The sequence below is a fragment of the Ovis aries genome, chromosome 23, assembly GCF_016772045.2.
Source record: "Ovis aries strain OAR_USU_Benz2616 breed Rambouillet chromosome 23, ARS-UI_Ramb_v3.0, whole genome shotgun sequence".
In the NCBI taxonomy this organism is placed as follows: Eukaryota; Metazoa; Chordata; class Mammalia; order Artiodactyla; family Bovidae; genus Ovis; species Ovis aries.
Genome location: NC_056076.1, coordinates 50,846,784 through 50,871,606, shown reverse-complemented (window position 1 = coordinate 50,871,606; position 24,823 = coordinate 50,846,784). Strand labels below are relative to the sequence as shown.

The window sequence follows — 24,823 nt, the reverse complement described above, 5'->3', positions numbered from 1 at the left end:
TATGTGCTTCCTCGAATGGAAAAAAAACATACCTTATTTATTCTATCATCCCTGGAACCTAACACAGTACCAGGCAATACATGCTCATTAAATATTTGTTAAAATCAATACACAAGTGGATGTGGTCATGGAAAGTTTCATAAAAGAGATGAGATAGGCTGGAAATAATTACCACCAAGATCCCAACTCAAAAGTGAAGGAATTATCCCATTTGCTTAACTTTTAGCTTAACTTTTAGCTGGCTTTATATACTTTGTCCAAATCTGAAAGGACCTTGTGAGAAACATCTGTCGTTTTCTGAGGAAAGAAGCCACTGAGGCCAGCCTTCTTTTTATAGACAGCCACCACTAGGGGGATCCATAAGGCTGAATACAGGGCTAGAGCAACTGAAAAGGGGCTATCAACCCACACAAGTCCATCAATGACAAGCACTCATAACAGCAATAGTTTAGGACAGGAAGCAGTGTAATGAGTCTTCAGAATTAGATCGCATCACAACCGCTCCCTAGGGGCATTCTAATACAGTTATCACCACTAACACCCACTGAGTTAAAAGCTTTCATTCTCCAAAAATGCAGATCGAGAATAGTGAATATCAAAAGGGTGTTTACTTTCAAAAAGAGGTGACATGATATCAATGTCTGGGTGACAAATCAAGCTGGGCTTTACCCAATTAATCTTAAAGCTACCCTTTCAGACCACAACAGCTTCCATTATTAACCCACTGTTCTCAGAAACCAACTAACCCTCAACAAATACCAAAAGACACTAGTCTTCCTTTATTATTATTGACATGGAAGAGAAGTGGAGAATAAAAACAAGGAGCCTTTCATGCTCTTCCCAAATTTCAAGGTCAGATGATACTTCTGACACATTTCTAGGATTCTGTAGCAAAAGTGCTGCTGAACCACTAATTCCCCTTCAGAACAACGGCACACCTTTCTAAGGTGATAGTATTGGTTTAGTTTCTCAGTGGTGTCTGACTATTTGCGACCCCAGACTGTAGCCCACCAGGCTCCTCTGTCCATGGCATTTTCCAGACAAGAACACTGGAGTGGTTTGCCATTTCCTCCTCCAGAGGATCTTCCTGACCGACCCAGGGTTCAAACCCAGGTCTCACATTCCAGGCAGATTCTTTACCATCTGAGCCATCAGGGAAGCCTTCTAAGGTGACAGTGGCTTTTTATCAGTTTCTGTTCAAAGTAACTAGTTCTTACAGAAATTTTAGCTCATTAACATGTTCCAAGGAACAGAGCTAAAGTTTTAACAGATCTCTGTTCTCAAATACTACATGAAAAATAAAAAACACACTCCTGTTTGTTTCATTTTCCTATCTCAAAACTTTCTCCTTTTAAAAATAGGCCTAGAACATCTGTGATTACCATATACTTTAAAGTAGCCTAGTTTTATTTACTCAAAATATAACAAGACTGAAAAAAAATTAATATAGTATACAGTTTTAAGTCATTCACAAAATTATCAATCATAAAAATAAGTTCGGCTGAAATAAAGAAAACTGAGAATTTGGGTGTTTTTAAACTATGTTACACATGATTCTAAATTATCAAACAGGTTATTTATAACTACTGAAACTGGTTCTGTGAGATTTACTTCTAAAATAGCCAGTTTTTACCAATTCAAAAGTTACTCTTTCTGTGTATGTTTTATGTTCCCCATCACATTTTTTATTCTACTTGCAATCATAAATAGCAGTTCAAATTCAAAGAGTCAATAGCCTACTAAATCCAGTTTTAAATGCTGATGCATGCCCCCAACCCCTGCAAAATGTACATTTTCAAAGCAGTAAGTACTTTTCTTGTAAATGTTATCAGCACCCACCCATACAGACTAGTTCTAAGTCAATAAAAAATAAAGGGCATGGGATAAAAGAAGAGAGAAAGTTAAAAGAAAAGGGATTACCTACCATTACTCTGCAGTGTTAATCCTGAGAGATCTTAAATTTTTAAAGGGGAAAAAAAATAAAATATTAATCATTATAATGAAAATAATTTCCACCATATTTAAAATTACAGAATATAAATTTAAGCCAGAGATTCAAAATTTTCATGAACCATTTCAATTCAAGAATAGTAGTATAAATGCTATCTAACAATGCAAAAGTGCTTTCCATCTTATTTTTCAATAACAGTGTTCTACACAGGAAAAATATCAAGTATGTACACTTAGTTTTAGTAGTCAAAATATAAGCTTTCTCAGAATTCAAATTTAAATACACGTTATTTCATTAAAAATATCTGAGTTTTAAAATTAGTTGAAATCCTAGGCTATCTCCAAATTTACAATCTAACTTAGAAAAATTAAAACACTATTGATATCTTTCCCCTTTATGCTTCTAAGCATAGAAGTGAAGCCTGCTTACCAATTCCAGGTGATACAACTCGTTCATAGTGATATGGATTCACACAGACACTATCACATTTTAAGTCAAATGCATACTGACAATATTTAACATGTTTTAGTTCATTTTTGTGAAGGTCAGGCCACCTCCAGAGACGGGCATAGATCACATGAGGAAATCCCTTCCGACCAGCCACCTAAGAAAAGTAAATAACCATTTAATGAGCATCAATTATGCATCACACATTATACAAGGCACTTGATACACTCTCATTTAATCCTTGCAATCCTACAAAGTCAGTATTAAAATTCCTATTTCTTAAACGAGAAAACTAAAGTGCAAAATAACTTAATTGGACAAGGTCACAAAGTAGTAAACTTAAAGTATGATTTCAAGGCTTAGGCTCAGGTTTTAAAAATACACAAAAAAAGTATGCGTTTAATGAAGAAACAATACCTAAAATCTAGAAATAAAAAATTTTAAACCTAACATTATGTTTTCTATATGTTTCTTTAAAAATATCAAACACATGAGATTATGTAATTCTACATGAAAAATTTGATCCCTGGAAACAAAAGGTAAAGACTTGTAAATTTAAGTTAACTCCGTAAGTTTTAGAAATATTGTTGAATTCTTCTGGATTGTTTTTCACATAAAAGTACCAGACATACAATACCAAATTTCTAAATTATAAGAAAAAAAAAAAGGAAAGAAAGCAAGCTGAGTTGTACATATAATACCAAAAAAGAAAAAAAGGCTACAAGGATGAATACCAAAGGGCTAAAGACGTAGGTTTTCTTCTGATTTTTATTTTCCAAATTTTCTATACTGAACATTTTTTTTAGTCAAAACATTTTTAAAAACTTTTAAGCTATACCTCTATTGAAAGAAGATACATCCTTCCATTTATTTCCATATAGTGTATTAGTACAGGATCCTGTATTGATAATATCTGTACTATAGGATGTACTACAGTATCTAAAGAGATGGAGCAAGCATGAAATTTCCATAGTAACTTAAGAGGAAACAAGGATTTGTAAAAACCTGCCATTACAAAGTACAGAAGAAACCTTGGAACAAGACTAACCTGAAGCCTTCCGTCCAATGTTCTCTGTATGGTAACACACTTGCTAGGGTGAGCTCCATTTGTAGTTATAGCTGTTATTAAAGAATCCAATTCATCTTTTTTCTCCTTCAGCTTTTTAACCAAACTTTCAATTGCTCTTTTGGCAAATGTTTCACTCTCTCCACCTTGTCTATGGCACATCAAACTATGTACAATGCTCAGACAGGCATCATTACTTGTTGGTGTATTCGTAATAGACATATTGTCCATTTGTTAAAGTTATTTCTTTTAAATCAAATATGTCTCCAATTTCTGGAGCAATTTTGATCTTTTGGAAGCAGCGAAAAACAACAGTTAACGTTGCAAGAAAAACTGTTAGACATGTAGTATTCAGGATAATCTAAAAAAAACAGAGAGAGACAGATATCAGAACACATTTCATAAAGCAGATTCAATTACTTTGGAAAAGATGGAATTGCTTCAATTAAGTCAAAGACTCAATGCACATAATTAAATGTGGTGCTTAGAGTTTTAAATGATTTAATTAAAATGTTGCCGTTTTTGACATTCCCAAAATATTAAAGTTAGACCTTATTATTATAGAGGCATGTTCAATCAAGTCTTGTTGACTGTACTAGCCACCCTAAAGTAAAATCTTAACAGAACCTTTAAAATGGATTACTTCTGAAGAGCAGCACTTTAAAATATTCTTGATTAACAAGTAACTAAAGCTAAAAGTCAACCACTAATACACATGAAAAATTCGCCATCACCTGGCACCAAATGCTGTTTATCCATCAGCAATAGCCATCTTTGTTATAAGAGATCACCGACAACAATAAAAAGATGAATAATTTTTAAATGGGCAAAGGATTCTAATACTCATTTTGCCAAAGAAGAATGGCCAATAAGGACATGAAAGATACTCAAAATCATTAATCATTACTGAACTGCAAATCAAAACTACAAAGAGATACCACTTAACATTCACCAGGTGGATAAATCTAAACAACAGACAAAAAGCATTCGTGAGAAAATGGAACCCTCATACACTGCACATGGGATTGCAAAATGGTACAGCCACCTTGGAAAAGGACTCTGACAATTCCTCAAAATGTTAAACACAAAGTTACCATATAATCCAGGGATCATACCCTCAGCAATTCCATCCAAAATTACCAAAAACCTATGCCCACACAAAAATATGTACATAAATGTTCACAGCAGTATCATTCCTAATAGCCAAAACAACTCAAATTCCCATCAACTGATGAATGTATCAATATATACAATGTAATATTATCTAGTCATCAATAAGAATGAAGTACTGGTACATGCTTCAACATGGATGAACCTGGAAAACACGCTAAGTGAAAGTCACAGAAGGCCACTTGCTATATAGCCCCGTTTATATGAAACATCCAGAACAGGCAAAGCACCAAAAAAAAAAAAAAAGTGGATTAGTGGTTGCCAAAGGTTTAGGTAGGGGAGGGTGAGGAATGATTGCTAATAGGTATGGCATTTCCTTTGCATCAGTTGCTAAGCCCTGTCTCTTTTCAACTCCATGAACTATATAAAGTGCCAGGCTCCTCTGTCCATGGAATTCTCCAGCAAGAATACTGGAGTGAGTAACCATGTCCTTCTCCAGGAGATCTTTCCAGCCCAGGGATCGAACCCACATCTCTGGTGTCTCCTACAATGCAGGCAGATTCTTTACCACTGAGCCACCAGTCCTTCAGGGGTAATGAAAATGTTCTAAAATTGATACTTGTGATGGCTGCATAACTGTCACTATAGGGAAAACCATCAAATCATACACCTTAAAAGGGAGACTTTTATAGTATGTGAATTAACACATCAATAAAGTTATTATTAAAAAAGAGACACCACTGAATTCCTCAGAAGATTTTACCCATAAAGGCAACAAGGTAAATTCCTTTCAAAAGAAATTAAAATATAGGAAATATTCATTAATAATCCATTCAACATCTTTAACACAAATTAACTTATCTAACCTCAAAATCTCATGTGAACTGAGAAAAGGCCATCAGCCTAAGAACAAAGGCGATGAAGCAGGAGCAGAGGCCATCACGCATTTGCTGACGTTGCTGCGTCCCATGCTTGTTTTACTTTTACTTTCTTTGGCTGTTTACTTGAATTTTTAAAACTCATTCTCCACTACCAAATTAATAAAACTAACTCATCAGTCTGCCAAAATCGATTCCTCTTCTGACAACCTTTACTTGCACAGCGTGATGTGCTCAGTCGTGGCCGACTCTGCGATCCCCTGGACTGTAGCCTGCCAGGTTCCTCTGTCCGTGCAATTGTCCAGGCAAGAATACAGGAGTGGGCTGCCATTTCCGTCTCCATGTACAGCTTGAACATCACTCAATTACCCAGCTCTGGAAAGCCTGGTTAATCATCTCTGACCTACCTGTCTCTGACCTCCCCTACATTCTCTCATAAAGTTACATGATTCTTTACCCTGGTCATTTCTACCAATTCCTATTCTATCAGACACTGATGTAGTTCTGGGCTTCCTTTAAATTTATATTACTTGATATTTAACATGTGCTCCCTTCTATTGTTATCTATTTTATATAAACACCTGTCCCAGGCAGACAGAAACACATTTTTCGTGTATCTTTGAATATTGAGCCACCTGCCCACATTCAGTAAATACATGCTGAAGGTGTACTTTTCAGATTACCAGAGATTACCTGCCTGGCGGGTTCTGAAGTTAAGAAATATGGATGAGAATCCCAAGTCTCACACTAAATAGTGGGACGAATTAAGTTACTTAAACGCTCTCTCTCCGAACCTGGATTAAAAGGAGCATATACAGAGCTCAAAGTGGAAAAATCTATATAAAGGTGTCTAGCACAAAATGCTGAGTGAAAAGGAGAACTTTCCGAATATTTAATTGTTTTAAAGAGATTTTCCTACAACACATTATGCATTTTTCTGCATTTTTTCTTATTAAAATTGGTCCAGGAAAATTTAGTAGGGCAAGAACAGCAGTAAACCACCCGTCCAGGACTCACAACACAAAGGCATACAGGAGTCAGGCAAATTTTATAAATAAAAAAAATGCAGCAGGTGTAAAGAAAAGTACTAAGGCAAGCCCGTGCACGTCCATCTAAAGTGAGCAGCAGCCGATACTCCCAGCAGAAGTAGCATTTGAGTTGCCACATTTTCAAAGCCCATTTGTATGTCAAAAATAAGTACTGGCAACTTACTGGCAGGGAAGGGGAGGAAGGAATGAGAAAGAGAAACTACTATGAATGCCAAACCAAACACACCTTCCACTCCAATCTGTCCCAAGAGAATCATCAGTTTGAAAACTCAGAAAGCCAACTGCATAACAATTTTAATTTCTAGACTGAAAGCTCTCAGGGACAGGGAGTAATACTTGTCTTACTAATCATTATATGCCCATAGGACATATAAGTGCTTCTTCTTATTAAACGAATGCAGTTCTGCCTGTGTTTTAAGATTCATGTCCAGGCTATTTCTTTCGCCTAACAGTCTCATATCCAGTCCCACTTTATCTACTCGGTAAATTCCTAGCCACCTTTCAAAGTGCAGTGTAAATGTCTCAATGCCTCCAAGAGCTTCCCCTAACACACTGTCTCCTCTCACCACAATTCTGAAGAACTACTTCCCTGGGATGTTTACTGTGTGCCTATTATATTACTTGACACCACTCTCAAAACCACACCCCAATTACAACTCAACACATTATATTGTAGTTTTTTGATTATGTATTTGCTTCACACCCTGTTGCCAAAGTTTAGAAAACAGCAGTACTTTCTCATTTTAGAAATTCCTAGTACAATGCCCTGTTCCTTTCATATAGCAGGCAAATGCTTACAAGTTGACTGTAGTTTTTTTATTCAGTATCATTACCTTGCAACAAATTTGGAAGAATGCAAACACTTATGTCGCTGAATTCATTCTGACATTATATCCGAAAGACTTGTTCCAGCTTATAATGTAATTAAGGATGAATTAAATTCAGATGACCATCATATTTACTACTGTGGGCAAGAATCCCTTAGAAGAAATGGAATAGCCCTCACAGTCAACAAGAGTCCAAAATGCAGTACTTGTGTGCGATCTCAGAAACAACAGAATGATCTCAATTCATTTCCAAGGCAAACCATTCAACATCACAATAATCCAAGTCTATGCCTCAATCACTTATGCCAAAGAATCTGAAGGCGAAAGGTTCTATGAAGACCTACAAGACATTCCACAACCAACACCAAAAAAAACTTGTCCATTTCATCACTGGAATGCAAAAGTAGGAAGTCAAGAGACACCTGAAGTAACAGGCAAGTTTGGCCTTGGAGTACAGAGTGAAGCAGGGCAAAGGATAACAGAGCTTTGCCAAGAGAACACACTGGTCATAGCAAACACACTCTTCCAACAACACAAGAGAAAACTCTATACATGGACATCACCAGATGGTCAATATCGAAATCAGACTGTATATTCTTTTCAGCCAAAGATGGAGAAGCTCTACACAGTAATAAAAAAACAAGACCTGGAGCTGACTATGGCTCAGATCATGAGCTCCTTATTGCAAAATTCAGACTTAAACAGAAGAAAGTGGAGAAAACCACTAGGCCATTCAGGTATGATCTAAATCAAATCCCTGATGATTACAGTGGAGGTTGACCAAGAGATTCAAGGGATTAGATCCGGTAGACAGAGTGCCTAAAAAACTATGGGTGGAGGTTTGTAACACTGTAACAGGAGGTGGTGACCAAAACCACCCCAAAGAAAAAGAAATGAAAGAAGGCAAAGTGGTTGTCTGACAAGGCTTTACAAATAGTTGAGAAAAGAAGAGAGGTGAAAGGTAGAGGACAAAGAGAAAGATATACCCAACTGATTGCAGAGTTTCAGAGAACAGCAAGGAAAGATCAGAAAGTCTTAAGTGAACAATGCAAAGAAATAAAGGGAAACAACAGAATGAGAAAGACAAGAGATCTCAAGAAAATTGGAGATACCAAGGGAACATTTCATGCAAAGATGGGCACAATAAAGGACAGAAACAGCAAAGACCTAACAGAAGCAGAAGAGATTAAGAAGAGGTAGCAAGAATATACAGAAAAACTATATAAAAAAGATCTTAATGACCCAGATAACCACGATGGTGTGGTCAATCACCTAGAGTCAAACATTCTGGAGTGTGAAGTCAAGCGGGCCCTAGGAAGCATTACTACAAATAAAGCTAGTGCAGGTGATGAAATTGCAGCTGAGCTATTTCAAATCCTAAAAGATGATGCTGCTAAAATGCTGTACTCAATATGTCAGCAAATTTGGCAAACTCAGCCTTGGCCACAGGACTGGAAACGGTCCGTGTTCGTTTCAATCCTGAAGAACATTCTAACTATCATACAATTGCACTCATTTCACATGCTATGAAGGTAATGCTCCAAATCCTTTAAGCTAGGCTTCAGCAGCACATGAACCAAGAACTTACAGATGCACAAGCTAGATTTATAAAACACAGAGGAACCAGAGATCAAATTGCTAACATCTGTCGGATCACAGAAAGAACAAGGGAATCCCAGAGAAACATCTGCTACTGCTTTACTGACTATGCTCAAGTCTTTGACTGTGTGGATCACAACAAACTGTAGAAAAATTCTTAAAGAGGTGAGAATAACACACCACTTTACCTGTCTCCAGAGAAACCTGAATGGAGTTCAAGAAGCAACAATTAGAACTGGACATGGAACAACAGACCAGTTCAAAATTGGGAAAGGAGTACATCAAGGCTATACAATGTCACCCTGCTTATTTAACTTATATGCAGAGTACATCATGTAAAATGCCAGGCTGGATGAAGCACAAGCTGGAATCAAGACTGGCGGGAGAAATATCAATAACTTCAGATATGCAGATGATACCACTCTAATGGTAAGAAGGGAAGGGGAACTAAAGAGTCCCTTGATGAGAGTGAAAGAGGAGTAAAAAGCTGGCTTAAAATTCAACACTCAAAACGAAGATCATAGCATCTGGTCCCATCACTTCATAGCAAATAAATGGGGGAAAGTGGAAACAGTGACAGGTTTTATTTTCTCAGGCTCCAAAATCACTGTGGACAGTGACTGCAGCCATGAAATTAAAAGATGCTTGTTTCTTGGTGGGGGCGGGGTGGGGGGGAGCTATGATAAACCTAGACAGCAGATTAAAAAGCAGAGACATCACTTTACCAAGAAAGGTCTGTATAGTCAAAGCTATGGTTTTTCCAGCAGTCATGTACAGATGAGAGAGTTGGACCATAAAGAAGGCTGAGTGCCCAGAATTGATGTTTTTGAACTATGGTGCTGGAGAAAACACTTGAGAGTCCCTTGGACTGCAAGGAGATCAAACCAGTGAATCCTAAAGGAAATCAACCCTGAATATTGACTGGAAGGACAGATGCTAAAGCTGAAGCACTAACAATCTGGTCACCTGTTGTGAAGAGCAGACTCACTGGGAAAGACCCTGATGCTGGGAAGATTGAGGGCAGGAGGAGAAGGGAACAGAGGATGAGATGGTTGAATGGCATCACTGACTCAATGGACATGAATTTGAGCAAGTTCAGGGATATAGTGAACCACACAGACGTGATCAACCTCGCATGACGCAGTCAATGGGGCAGCAGCATCAGATACACTGAAAAACAACAACAAAGCACCTGAGTGTAACTATTTCATCACAGTCTCACTATCAGATGTAACCACCTCTAAAATGTAAGCTATTTTTGGCCCTAACAACACCTCAGAAAACATTTTAATTGCACATTTCTCTGAAAACTAGTAGAAATATTCCTATGACCACAAGTGTCTGAAACATAATGTAAAAGCTCCTAGTATAAAAAAACAATACCAGCAAGGCCATACAGGTGTTCTCCTAAATTAAACAGTTCTAGATTACAATCTTTTAAAGAGTAATATGGAATGACAGTATGTCAGGAAGCATTTAACAGGAGGCTTCCTGTATGCTGTTTTGGATCTGTTAGGAATTCTCTGTTCCTTATAAATTCCTGAATACTCAGGAATTAAGAGGAGAGGCAAGCCTCTCCCAGGACTGAGGATCCAGGCATTTCCTTCATTAGTGTTTCTATATGGTGGTAAGTACCCTCTTTCCTCTGTGAACCATACGGTAAAAGTGATTATTTACAATTCTCTCTCTCTTTAATATGGATCACCTATGTTTTGTAAGTCTGGAATTTTAATCTTTATCTTTGCTGAGAATAACTACCTTGTAAGACAGTATATATGCCCACACTATGTTGATTAAAACACCTTTGCTCCATCAGAGCTCTGGTCCTCGTGTCTTTCTTTCTCTTTCTCCCTCAGGCTATTTCTTTGGAGCGCAGAGGCCCTCTGAGTTCACTTTCCACAGGTTGCGGTCCATTAAAGGACCTCAACAACAGTAGACAAGAGCATTTAAGTGGCATAAACAAATGCATAGATTTTAATCAAAGTTCTAGTAGCACGACTATAAGCTAACATCTCTCTCAACTCTCTAGTCTATAAAATGGAAACAGTATCTGCCTTGACAAGTTTACAGACTGGCTATGGTAATCAAATCCAACAGTGTATACGTCAAAGCAACCTGGGGACCATAAATTGGCCAATTCAACAAACACTGTATCCCCTCTGAACAAAGCACTTAGAGATACAAAAACAAGTAACAGGTAGTCAGAAAACAGTGCTCTACTGAGAACATCCCATTTCTGTAACAATTTATATCACCTCATTAGCTATCCTGAAACAAAGTTCTAACCTACTTACAAGTTTTAAAATAAACAATACCCTAATATAAAGGGGGGAAAAGATTAATATATAATGCAGTATATATTTCAATAAAAATGCTCAAGCATATCAACAAAATTAGAAAGTATAATCAAGAGGTTAGATGCTAGGGCGTATATGGTACATCATCCTAAATATGACAGCTATGAATTTAGACCTTCCAAGACAGGGGTGTTGTTTTGACACAATGGCACTGTAGTCGGTGACATGGATTTTCCAAAGTGTTGACTGCTGATAAAGTTCCAAACAACTTCAGTTAAGAAAATGAATTAACAGGACTGACATGTATACACTATTTTATATAAAATATATAACTAATAAGAACTTACTGATCAGCACAGGGAACTCTATGCAATACTTTGTAATGATCTATATGGGAAAAGAATCTAAAGGAGAGTGTATACATGTATAACTGATCCACTCTGCTCTATAGCAGAAACATGGCACTGTAAATCGACTATCCTCCAATAAACAGTAAACAAAAACAAACAAAGAAACTTAATTCCCCAAAACTGAATATATACTAAGATGGAGCTAAGGTCTAGACTAACTGTTTTCCTTCTACGTGAATATTCCGGGCATTTGAAAGCACTGTGGAAAGCAAAAGATTCTTCACAGTCTCCCCCATGCAGGATGTCAGGCTCATTCCCCACGCACAAAGTTCCTCCCACTAGCTTCCACAACATCTCTTAAAGAACAGCTGCTGTTGTTCAGTCCTTTAGTCATGTCCAACTCTTTGTGACCCCATGGACTGCAGCACGCCAGGCTTCCCTGTCCTTCATCATCTCCTGGAGTTTGCTCAAATTCATGTCCATTCAACCATGTCATCTTCTGTCACCCCTTTCTCCTGCCCTCAATCTTTCTCAACATCAGGGTCTTTTAAAATGAGTCAGCTTTTTGCATCAGGTGGCCAAAGTGTTGGGAGTTTCAGTATTTACTCCACTGAGAACGACTGACAGAGAATCCAAACATATCATTATACTAAGTAACAGATGCCTAAAAGAGGTAGAAATTAAAGTGATCTGGAAATAGGAAAGCATGGAAAATCCACAAGTTAGCTAAGTCTTAGCATGATGTATCAGTCAGGCAAGACCAGTATATGTCACACTGACAACCAACTTACCCAAATCAGCAGCTTAAAACAAAGCTTTGTTTTCTGCATAAACTAAACGTCAATCACAAATATATGCCCAGAATAGCAATGTTCATCACTGCTCCTTGTCATCTCTCACAGATTAGGCTAAGAAAGCTCCATTTCTACATATGCTCTTAAATGACAGGGGGAAAGATCAGTTCAGTTCAGTTCAGTCGCTCAGTCATGTCTAACTCTTTGTGACCCCATAGACTGCAGCATGCCAGGCCTCCCTGTCCATTATCAACTCCCGGAGTTCACCCAAACTCATGTCCATTGAGTCGGTGATGCCATCCAACCATCTCATTCTCTGTCGTCCCCCTTTCCTCCCGCCTCCAATCTTTCCCAGCATCAGGGTCTTTTCCAGTGAGTCGGTTCTTCGCATCAGGTGCCCAGAGTATTGGAGTTTCAGCTTCAGCATCAGTCCTTCCAATGAATATTCAGGACTGATTTCCTTTAGGATGGACTGGTTGGATCTCCTTGCAGTCCAAGGGACTCTCAAGAGTCTTCAACACCACAGTTCAAAAGCATCAATTCTTCAGCGCTCAGCTTTCTTTATAGTCCAACTCTCACATCTATACATGACTACTGGAAAAACCATAACCTTGACTAGATGGACCTTTGTTGGCAAAGTAATGTCTCTGCTTTTTAATATGTTGTCTAGGTTGTTTATAACTTTTCTTCCAAGGAGTAAGCATCTTTTAATTTCAAGGCTGCAGTCACCATCTGCAGTGATTTTTGGAACCCCAAAACATAAAGTCACTGTTTCCCCATCTATTTGCCATGAAATGATGGAACCAGATGCCAAATCTTAGTTTTCTGAATGTTGAGCTTTAAGCCAACTTTTTCACTCTCCTCTTTCACTTTCATCAAGAGTCTTCTTCACTTTCTGCCATAAGGGTGGTGTCACCTGCATACCTGAGGTTATTGATATTTCTCCCAGCAATCTTGATTCCAGCTTGCACTTCATCCAGCCCAGCGTTTCTCATGATGTACTCTTCATGTAAGTTAAATAAGCAGGAGAAAAGACAGGATAACTCATACTCTGGCTTTTAAAGGCTGACTATCACTTCTGCTCACACTTGATAGCCAGTCATATGGCCATGCCAGTGCTTCTCAACCAGAGCAACTCTGTCCTTCCAGGAACATTTGGAAATGTCTAGAGACATTTTTGATTGCTACAACTGGAGTGGGGGAGGTGGGGCGGTGGTGGAGGGCAGAGTACTACTGGGTATCTACTGGGTCAAGACCAGGGCTACTGCTAAACATCGTGCAATGCACAGCACAGTGCCCCATAACAGAAATTTACCAAGCCCAAAATGCCAATAGTGCCGAAGCTGACAAGCCCAGGACCAAGGCTAATTTCAAGGTTGGGGAAGGAGATAGAGAGAAGTACAATATTACCAGGCACCAGAAGAGCCATGAGAACATTGACGGAATAGTACCACCACATGTGAATAAGAATTTCCCAGGCTGAAGGAAAATCATAGGAAAAAGCAGAGGGACAGGAGTGTAGATGTTTCCCCTTGAGCAGGTTTATGGTAGAAGGGGGGGGGTGGGGGGGGGGGGGGGGAGAAACAGCACTGGATCTGCATTAGAAAGAAAACCTTTGTGACAGCAAGAAGAGAGCTCTGCAAAGCGGAAAAGACCACCAGTTAGGAGACAGTGATGAGTGTGCCCAGACTAGAGGCATGGGCAGTGGAAACCAAAAGGAAACTTCTAGGCAAAACAGGACACTTCTAGGCAGGACACTTTTAGGCAGAGAATTTTTTTAGTCAACTACATACAAGGAGTGAAAAGAAGAAACAGTCAAAAGATGGCCCATTTCCTAGATAGGTTTACTGAAAGATGAAGAAAGAATAAAAGATTTAAAAGTGGTTAAGTAACAAAATCAGCTTTAAATATGCTATATTAACACCCCATTAAATATGTTTAGCCTATGTGAAAGTCTCTAACACAGAGATACTAGATAAAGTCACGGTAATAGAACAATCCCACTGCAATGGGGTAATTAATGGGAAGCAGGAAGTCACCAAATGGGAGAGGTTTGTTCTTACATCCACCTATTTTGTGTTTTGTCCCTAGCCTTGCTCTTAAACATAAGGTGCCACCTGAAGTTGACCACAGATCTAAAAGCAACTCCATGAAGTATAAAGCCACAATAATTAAAATACTCAGTAAAACTGAACAGGCTGAGTGCTGCCTGGAGAGGCTCTCATGGAGATTCATGAACTGTAATTAATGAATGTTGCCATTTTTAAATTTCTCAGATGTCTGTTTACTTTTGGATGATTACATCTGTAAAACAAACACAGAGGCATATTTTCTAGAAGTTATACATATCTTAGTCAAGGATCAAGTATGGGAATATTTGAGAAACTGCTTAAGTTTAACAAAGGAAAAAAAAAAAAAAAAAACCAGCCTAGCCTGGTGAAGTATCATTAGGAAGAATTCTAAGCAGGCATGCACCAGGGGTGGGGCAAGCTTAATTCAATTACCTGAAGACACAAGTTACCTGAAGCACAAGTTACAGCCTAGACTGAGCCTCATCAAAATGAGGGCAGCTGGAGGAAAACCTCCAAGAGTACAAGGAATTATATACACAGTACTAATTGGCTCAGAAGGTAAAGAATCTGCCTGCAATGCAGGAGACCCAGGTTCAAACCTTGCATTGGGAAGATCCCCTGGAAAAGGGCATGGCAACCCATTCCAGTATTCTTGCCTGGAAAAAATCCCATGGACAGAGGAACCTGGCAGGCTACAGTCCATGGGTCACAAAGAGTTGGACACAACTGAGTGACTAACATTTTTCAATGATTATAAAGATTTAAGATAAGAATAATACAAAGAAACAAAAAGAACATTTTTTGTGATAACTTTTAAGATGAACTACAAGGGACAAATTTTAAAATGTTTGCTATTCACTCTCTGGGCTGATTTAAATGTCATACTGGTGTACCAATTTTCTAAATAATTTAATAATAAATAATCTTATTGTAAAATTAATTTTTCTGAATGAATATATTAAAGGTTGCTTAAAGAAAAATCAACAAACTCCTCTAGTTGACATGTTTTTTGTCTGCCAGCATATATCTTCCCTTCTCTAACAGTACTCTGATTTCCCAAAGAGAATCTACCCGGGCAGGTGGGATAACGCCACTTCTGCCTAACCAGAGTCACCTCCATGGCATATCAGCTGTTTCAAAAATGGGAGAGGACCCAAGTCAGGCTAACGACAGCCCTAGGACTTGTGTTGGAACCACAGACAGAAAAAAGAAAAAAAGGCCTTTCTTTGCTGGACCTGAACTTGAAACTGGGAGAAGTCAGTCTGGAGCCCGCCTGCCTGCTACGTCACTGCAGTCATGTCTGAATCTTTGAAACCACACGGAATGTAACCCACCAGGCTCCTCTGTCCTTGGGATTCTCCAGGCAAGAATACTGAAGCGGGTTTCCATTTCCTACTCCAGGGGATCTTCTCAATCCAGGGATCAAACCCACGTTTCTTATGTCTCCTGCACTGGCTGGTGGATTCCTTACCACTAGCACCACCTGGGACCCTGCCTGAGACTTAGACTAACAAAAAGGGAAGCACAGCCAGAAGACAGAATCCTGATGATACTGGCTCCTTGTGACCCCAGATCCAGCACTCTGAGCCCAGCTCTGATTCCAGACCAAATCAATCCATTCCCTTTTCACTTGACTGCAACGTATTTCCCAAATTAACTGAACAAAAATTGACTTAATTGAGGACCTACTGTATAGCACAGAAAACTATACTCAATATTTTATAATTTATAAGGGAAAAAGACCTGAAAAAACATATATGTAATCTGAATCACTGTGTTGTACACTTGAAACTAACACGATATTGTAAATCAACTCTATGCTTCAATTTTCTTTAAAGCTGAGTTAATAACATTCTCAGAGATAAGAGTAATATAATACAAACCACATATATCAACGATAATAAACAATAATTTTGTCAGTAACACAGATAACGAGTTACTTTAAAATATCAGTTGCCACACTGGTCTCCAGTCCACTTATAGAATTCCAAACAACCTTTGTTTACGTGAGTTATATCTATTAATATTTACCATATCACAAATTAAAAATGTTTACTCTATCCAATTAACTTAATAAACCCATTACATATTAATATAAATTTTATGAAAAGTATTTTTGAAAACAAAAAAGTCAATATTCAGAATGACATCATTTTTGTTTTTGCAAATTTCTTTAATGTCTAGCTTAAGAGAAGACAGCTGGATTCTCATAAGTGCTACTGCATTCAATCCACTGTGATGTTTAATGTTTATGAAGAAAATACACCTCACACAGATAAGTAATTGGAAAAGACAGGAATATTTTAATGGCCCTTTTATATAATGATGGCTGTTCATCTTTCATTCAACGCAAAATGCAACAAATGGCAATTCCTAAAAGTTAGCTGCAATGTGGAATCTGAAACTGTTATCAATGGAACTTCTTGGCTCTGTTACACAAAAATCCACTGGTTCATATTACACTTTGATTGGCTCTCCTATGCACACATGATTTGTAACATCATGCATTGGTCATCTAGAAAAATACTGGTTCAATGAGTTATACAGACCTTCCCAGGGTTGACACATTTCTTATAGAATGTAGTTTTTAAAAATCACATTCCTAGATATCACCACCATCAGAAAAATCTTTAAGTACGGGGAAGCTGGCAAGCCCACGGTGACAGGTACACGGTTTCCAGAAATCTAATTTTCACTTGAAAGACTAGATTCTTATCACTGGTAGCAACCAGTGATTATCCTTGAATGGCAGGTTCATTTCACTCACTTTCAAGGAAAACGCCTGCCAAATATCGAAGTCTAAGTAATGACAGTTTATTATTCTTTTAAGTAAAAATAAAAGCAGTGTTCCATTTAAAACGCAGCAAGTGGTTTTCCTAGAGATGAACTTTGTACATAGATGTGCAGAAAAACTTTATGCACACCTCAATTTTTTAAATATTTATTTATTTATAGTTGCTGTTTAGTGGCTAAGTTATGTCTGACTGTTTGCGACCCCATGGACTATAGCACCACCAGGCTCCTGTATCCGTGGGATTTCTCCAACAAGAATACTGGAGTGGGTTGCCATTTCCTTCTCCTGGGGATCTTTCCCACCCTGGGATCGAACTCTATGGTCTCCTGCATTGGAAGGCAGATTCTTTATCACTGACCCACCAGGGAAGCCCAATTTATTTATTAGCTTATTTAACACTTATTTGGCTGTGTTGGGTCTTAGTTGCGGCATGCAGGTGAACAGACTCGTGGCGCATGGGCTCAGCAGCCACAGCAGGAGGGTTTTACTTGCTCTGTGCACAGCATTCAGCACGCTGGATCTTAGTTTCCTGTCCAGGGAATCGAACCCATGTCCCCTGCACTTCAAGGCAGATTTTTAACCACTGGACCACCCGGGAAGTCTCCACACATTTATTTAATCATACTAAAAAGACATGCACTCCAGGGTAGAGATTTTAAAAATTAAAACGTTTTACTGCTTTACCAAGGAAATTTTTAAGTGAAATTCACATTTTTTTTCAAATACTTAACATGTGTTTGGTACCACCGCCTTGATTCAAACTAAGGTGCCAGTAGTTTACCCACCACTGCTTCCTCATTCTCAGTGCAAATGCCAACACAGCAACAGCGCCCATAATGTCTGTTTTATTATAAGAATGATTCTGGCTTCATGAACCCCTAGAAGGGACATGGGGATCCCCAGGAGTCTGTCAATCACACTTTGGAAAACACTGTTTTAAAAGATTGTAAAGTAGGGTGGATTTTAATAACTGGAAACTGAAAAATACATTTCACAAAACCTCATAATTGAAGACTATCAAGTCATCAAGCTTATTCTTTCAAAGAGGGGCTATACCAGAATTCCCCCGCAGGTCACACCAGCCCCACTAAATCTATACTGAGTGGAGCCCTAACTTTAAAAGCACCAAGAGTCTGAGGTGCTATCAATTTCACAAAGCACTGATGTAGTCTGTACCAGTCTACATGCTTCACTTTACAAATTACCAGAAAGACAGTGGAACAAACTGCAATGTCACAGATATATAAAACTATTAAAAAGACTAATTACACAGAAATTGTGCCGTTTTTATTATTAGCCAGCTGCTTGATTTCAACATCTGGACACATAAAATTCTCCCTTCAACTAGTTTTGGTAGACCTGTATGACATAGATGCACGGAGTGTTACTTTAAACAGTAATTCCTCTTTATCTCATCACATTAAGCACTACTTTCAGTTGTCCTCTCAGCAGATGATTCAATTATTACAATGACTGGCCACCTACTGATATCAAATGCTCCAGAATTCACTAGTGAAAACCACAGATAAATAACCTTAACCCAGTCTTACATTCAGAAATACATTTTGAAAAAATGTAAAAGATCTGAATTACACACATTCATCTACATTAAGATTAAAAAATATTATACCTTACTCATACCAAAGACAAATATTCAGTAGAAGTCCTTTTTTTTTTTAAACATCCTTTTAAAACATCCTTTAAAAGTCCTTTTTTTTTTTTTAAGAAGATTTGCATTCTAAACACACAGATTGGGGTTTGATGAATTTTAAGTAAATTACTCCAGTGCATCAAGGACTGCAAAATAAAGCTTTTACTGCATCAAAACAAATGAAGCAATAAAGATAAGCATACTAACATATCCAAATGCTTTAAAATCAAGAGGTTCTTTTTATTATTATTTTTTAAACAATACAGATTTCCATGCCTCCTCCACTCCATTCTGACCCTGAATCGGTGTGTTTGGGGGATGGGACGTACAGAAGAGACAAAGAATATTCTGTTTTATTTTTTTAAATAGCTCGTCCAGATGCAACTACTGGTAAACCAGCACTTGTGAACTACTTCAGGTAATGTAAATGGAAAACTGATCATGCTCTCCTGGATGATCTCTAAAGAATTGCTAATGGGGCTTCCCTGATGGCCCAGTGGTTAAGAATCCACCTTGCAATGCAGGGAACACTGGTTTGACCCATGATGCAGGAAGATCCCACATGGGCGCCACTGCTACCGAAGCCCATGCCTAGAGTCTGAGCTCAGCCACAAGAGGAGCCCCGGCCACGAGAAGCCCTTGCACTACAACCAGAGAAGGCCTGGGCCCTGCAACAAAGACCCAGCGCAGCCAAAACTAAATAATTCATTTTTAAAAGAAGAACAAGTTGGGCTTGTTGAACAAACGTCTCATAGTGTGTAAGTTAACCTCTGACAGTAAAATCTAACTCAATGCAACTCGCTTCTCAGGAACCAATGAAGTGACCAGTTAATTGTTGCCAGCAAAATGCGATGGTTTCCAAACAGATCAACCCCCTATGAAGACCAAATTCCCACTGGGAGTTTAGATGCAAAGTTCAGCACCTAACCCAAGTCATTAGTCTTTAAAAGAGGCCCAAGTAAGCATTTTAGAATATGTTAAAATATCAACTTCCTATTTAGGATAGAAATGATAAACCAACTTCTCAGCAGGGGAAATACAACTTCCTAAAACTTGATACCAGACAACTCAAATGAACTGTGAAATGAAGAAAGGTTCAAACAGGAGACAGAGGGACAGACTTGGAAGCAAAAGAAATATGGCAATACCTTCAAGGAACCATGTGATTGTGTATATCACTGTATTAAAGAATGTAAAGGTGACACAGTGAAACAGTTAAAAAGTTTAAAAAAGAAGTCAGAGGACCCTATAGCTCAACCATTTTGGAACTCTGATCTGGCTGCACCCCAAGCCAACTGAGTCACAATTTCTGGAAGTGCGATCCAGCCATAAGTATTTTGCACAACTCCCCAAGAGATTTCAAAACACAACCAAGGTTGAGAATCACTGCCTTAAACCTTGAGAGTAAAAAACAACAACAACAACAACAACAACAAAAAGATGACCCCCCACACAGTAACAAGTCTTCCAAAATGCAAACAATTCTCATTTAAAATGTAAATAATGAAGTATAGACTTTAAAGGTATTTAGAATTATCACTTTTAAATTAAGATATAAAAACAGACTCTTTACAGTATGTAGTAGCTATCTGACCTATATAATTTGCAGCAGTAAATAATCAAAACTTAAGTTACAAGATTCTAATGATCTACCATCTCAGTTCTACATAGGTAAGTGCTACCCTAGTTTTTATCCACTCTCACAGTTAAAACAAATTTTCCTGGATGCCAAGTACACCACGTAATAGTGTCAAGGTGACACAACCTAAAATACTTTGTTCCTGAGAAGCTGGAATTTAGCCACATTTCCTATCACCAAAATTACACATTTTAGGATGAGGGGGAAAAAAATCCAAAAATTCTAAATATGACTCATTACTAAGCATATGTTTTGGCATATTATCTATGCTAACAGTACTGAAAGTTGCTCAAATGAATAATATCTAGACATATTTGTCAACCGCTTGAATTTCTCTTTTCTTTTTTGATTTTTTTAAATTTCTCTTTTTAAAACAATTAAATCTTCATCAACTGTGGAACAAAAAATTCAAAATTTAATAATTTAACAAAATGGTATTAAATTCTGGGTTAAGTTTATCTAACTCCTTTAACTTTGGTGTAGAAAACAATGAAATCAATTGAAACCATTTCCATCAGATTAGTTTTACACATAACAGTCACTTTTAATCATCACTAAAGCAAAACAAAAATTTCTGCCTAACTACATAATCTTTTAGGGTACAAAAATAAAGGAAATCCAAACATGTACAAAGAGCACTGAAATGACTAACATGTTCACTGAATGAAAAAAACTGGGGGGGAAAAAAAAAAAGAAGCAGCATAAGCTAGAGGGGGACACAACAGAACTAAGTTTACACATAAGAAAAATAATGTATGTTCTCACCAAAATGGACAAAATTTTAGATGAGACTAAATATGCATTTTACATATAATGAGGCAGATCCTATAGGGTTAATTGCCCTAGTAGAGGCTTCAGCAATTCACAGCTCAATTAGAATAGTGTCTAACGATGTTACTACAACACCAGCTCAATCAGGAAAAAAAAAAACTTCAAGCCAGAGAGCTGGAGTGTGACTGGACAGCATAAATTAGTTCAACATTTGGGCGGGGGTTGGGGGTGGAGGGGAGGATCTGAAGGGGAATGCAGAAAAATAAATTCACACACAAATGGTGAAACAGTTCAACTAAAATGTAGCTTAAGAAAGTGAAGCACAGTTTTTATAAGACTTGCTGCTTCCCAGTATAAGCAGAATTGCTTCGAACAGCAAAGCCATCGAAAACAGTCAATGATGCATATAAATCTTATTTCAAAAAACTTCACGGTGACTTTCTCAGCACAGGTTTTCATTAAATCTGAAACCGATTTGCAGTTTTTTCTAAGCTTAAGATATACAACTGAGGAACTTAACTAAACAAAGAAGTTTCTACATAGGCACTTAATTAAAAAATTAAGATGCAATACCTCTTTAAAGCAAGTTCCCCCCAAAACCTGGAAAGCAAAGAAAAAGCCACTTCTATTAACAGACTCAAAAAATCTTGTATCAATTTTCTCTAGAAAGAGTTTTAGTTTTAACTCCAACAACTTAAACCTACATAATTCATCACCACCCTTAGACCTAAACAGACTTCAAATTTTAAACTCCTGGCCTACCTGTATTATATTTGTACTGTAACAAACCCATTTAAGAAAGTAAAATGTAACATTAAGGAAGAAACATTAATTTAAAAAATCATACTTTAAGGTGGTAATGATATCAATCATTTACAACTTGAAATATCAAACACTATTCATATCTGAACTTTCCAAAAGAGAAAATAAATCCTTTAGCAGAAAAAGAAAAGCTGCACACTAGCACTCCCCAAGCTGAAATAAATTTGGTCTAAGTACAACATAGCAAAGACAACGTATGAAAACTGCAATAAAAATTTACTGAAATGCAATGGACTAAACCTAGTAAAGTTCGTAAACGTATTTATTTCTGTATTTTCTAATAGGACTAAATAGTTTCTGCCAGAAAAAAAGTACTGAACCTACTTTTTAAACACCCTGAGACTGAAAGGATGCTAAGTCTTGCAAAAGTCAAAGGTTGTTAAAATCAGCGAGGACAATGTGCTTTTAGAAAGTCAATTCAGACTAATTTAAATGACTCCCCATTATATTTACAATTTCTAAATAAACTAGCAGTTTCACCTTAAACTACAGCCCCCAAACTAAAGGCATCAAGAAACTAAATTCAAAATAAACTATTTGGAAACAGGCAAATATACTTATTTTCAAAAATTTTACTACGGATTTCAAGGGGGAAATATTAATAATCATTAATTTTCAGTAGAGTTTTTTTTTTAACCTCTCTATATTGCACTCCCCCGCCCCCCCCCCCCAAAATCTTTCAAGTTAACGAAACACACCCACTTCTTCGAAAATCTCAAATTCAGCTTGAGAAATTACAAGAGCAGTTTGGGGCTTGAGATGGAGCCACCGCCCTGCACAGCCTACACCGATTTCACGCTCAGTAGTTGCAGTCGGAGCAATAAAATAAGTTGACTCTTATTTTTCATCACGAGTGCGGGGCGGGGGGCTGGAGGCGGCCTGGTCAGTTAGGTGTTAATGATGTTTCCTGCACACCGCCGTCACCCACGGTACTCAAAAAAGTAAAGTCAACAAACCAAAGCCAGAAACACGAACTGGAGTGACACAACCAGGAAGAGAAAATAAGGGACAAAGAGGAAAAAAAAAAAAAACTGCTCGAGAAAAGAAATGAAGAGAGACCATTCACAACTTTCATTCACACCGAAGGCAGCCCGCTCCCGCCGGGGCCGACACGCTCCGCCGTGAGGGACGGGGGAACTACCTCAGAACAACAAAGAGTGGCGACGGCCGCGGCAGCACGCCCAGCGCGGGCTCCACTCGGTTCCGCCGCGGACCCCGCGGGCAGCTCGGGGCCGCAGGACCGACTCCGGAGCCCGAGAGACGCGAGGCGCCGCGGCCCGGCCCGGCCCGTCAGGCGGCCGCGCCGGTTCTCCGGGCCGGGCCCGCCGGCTTCCCGCGCGCGCTCCCCGCCGCCGCCCGGAGCCCGCCCCGGGGCGGGGAAGCCGCGGGCGGGGGCGCGGGGGCCCGGCCCGGGAGAAGGGGAGGGGGACATGGCGCGTTACCTGGGCCCGGGCGACGGCGAGGGGCTTCCGCTCTCCCGCCGCGGCTCGTCCCTCCGCCCGGCGGGCGTCGGCGCGCTCCTCGCCCCCCGCCCCGAGGCGTCCGGGCCAGGCCGCCCGCTCCTCGGCGCCGCGCCGCTGCCCGCGCGGGCCGGGCCGCCTCCGAGCTCCCGGGCCGCCCCGCGGCAGGGCCGGGGCAGGGGGGTTGCCCCTCTCGCGGGGCGCCCGGCTCCCCTCACCCGCTCCTGCCCCCTTGGGCGGCCGCGGAGCCGAGGAGAGGGCGGGAAGGAGGCCTCCGGCGGACAGCGGGCGGCTACGAACGCGGGCTCCGCCACTCGAGCCGCTCCGTTACCGCAGCGGCGGCGGCGGCGACGACGACCAGGGCCGTGTTGTTGCTGCCAACTTGTCGGGAGGACACTGAGCATGCGCGCGCGGAGACCACATCCGGGTAATTTCAGGGTTTGGCCCTCTTCTCCCCACCCTGCCCCCCTCCCCGCGCTGCTTTCCTTTCTCTCGCTGCCCCCGCCCCGAACCCCCCGCCGGAGGGACGGGAGGGTCGCTCTGCGCAGGCGCCCGCGGGCCAGCGCCGGCGGCGGGGAGCTCCGAATCCCGGCCTGGTCCCGGGCCCGGGCGGAGTGCGCTGCCCCCAAAGATCGGGGGAGCGGCTGCTCCGTGGGCGTCCCTTTGCCACAAAGTACCCAAACAGCGCCGGAGAGCTCGGCGTGTTAGTGGGTGTCTAGTAGGTTTATAAACAACGATCAGGCGGGCCTCTTTTTTTGTTGTTGTTTTTGTTTTTGTTTTTTGAGGACCTGCGTGGCCGCAAAAAAAAAAAGAGAGAGAGAGAGACTTTTTAACAGCTTGCTTTGGGGAGAACGTAGCCGTAGCGGGTTATTTGGGAAAGAAACTGGGGTGACCGTACCTTCCCTCTCCGCCATTCCTGGGTCCCTGGATCCAGAGGTGTTTAAACTCACGAGATGCCTTCTTAGGTTGAGCAGGACAGCTATGGAACCACAGATTTGAGAGCCTGGACAGGTATTGTAGTTCCTGAATGGTTCCTGTTGGAAGAGGTTTAGGCGGAACCTCGGAGTTGGAAGGGACTTTCGGGGTCCTACAGCACACCTGTTAAGTAGGTTACCTGCTGGGTAAAGGAAAGGTGCAAACTCCACTTTTGACCTTATATTTGTGTCATTTGGGCTTCCCTGTGGCTCAGATGTTAAAGCATCTGCCCGCAATGCGCAATGCGGGAGACCTGGGTTTGATCCCTGGG

The 24,823-nt window shown here is 39.8% G+C and overlaps 1 protein-coding gene across 5 annotated transcripts in view; it reads right to left on the bottom strand.

Annotated features, from left to right (window-relative positions):
* The window catches only part of SMAD4 (SMAD family member 4), a 57,200-nt gene extending 32,605 nt beyond the window's left edge, over positions 1-24,595 (bottom strand). For 2 of the 5 annotated variants that reach the window (XM_060405187.1, XM_027960683.2), the window contains exons 1-4: positions 23,560-23,975; positions 3,447-3,825; positions 2,381-2,555; positions 1,925-1,954 (exon numbers count right to left, since the gene is read on the bottom strand). In XM_060405187.1, coding sequence (XP_060261170.1) covers positions 1,925-1,954; positions 2,381-2,555; positions 3,447-3,695 — 454 coding nt within the window. In that variant the 5' untranslated portion in view covers positions 3,696-3,825; positions 23,560-23,975. 5 annotated transcript variants of the gene reach the window in all.
* Positions 24,596-24,823: the final 228 nt, after the last annotated feature.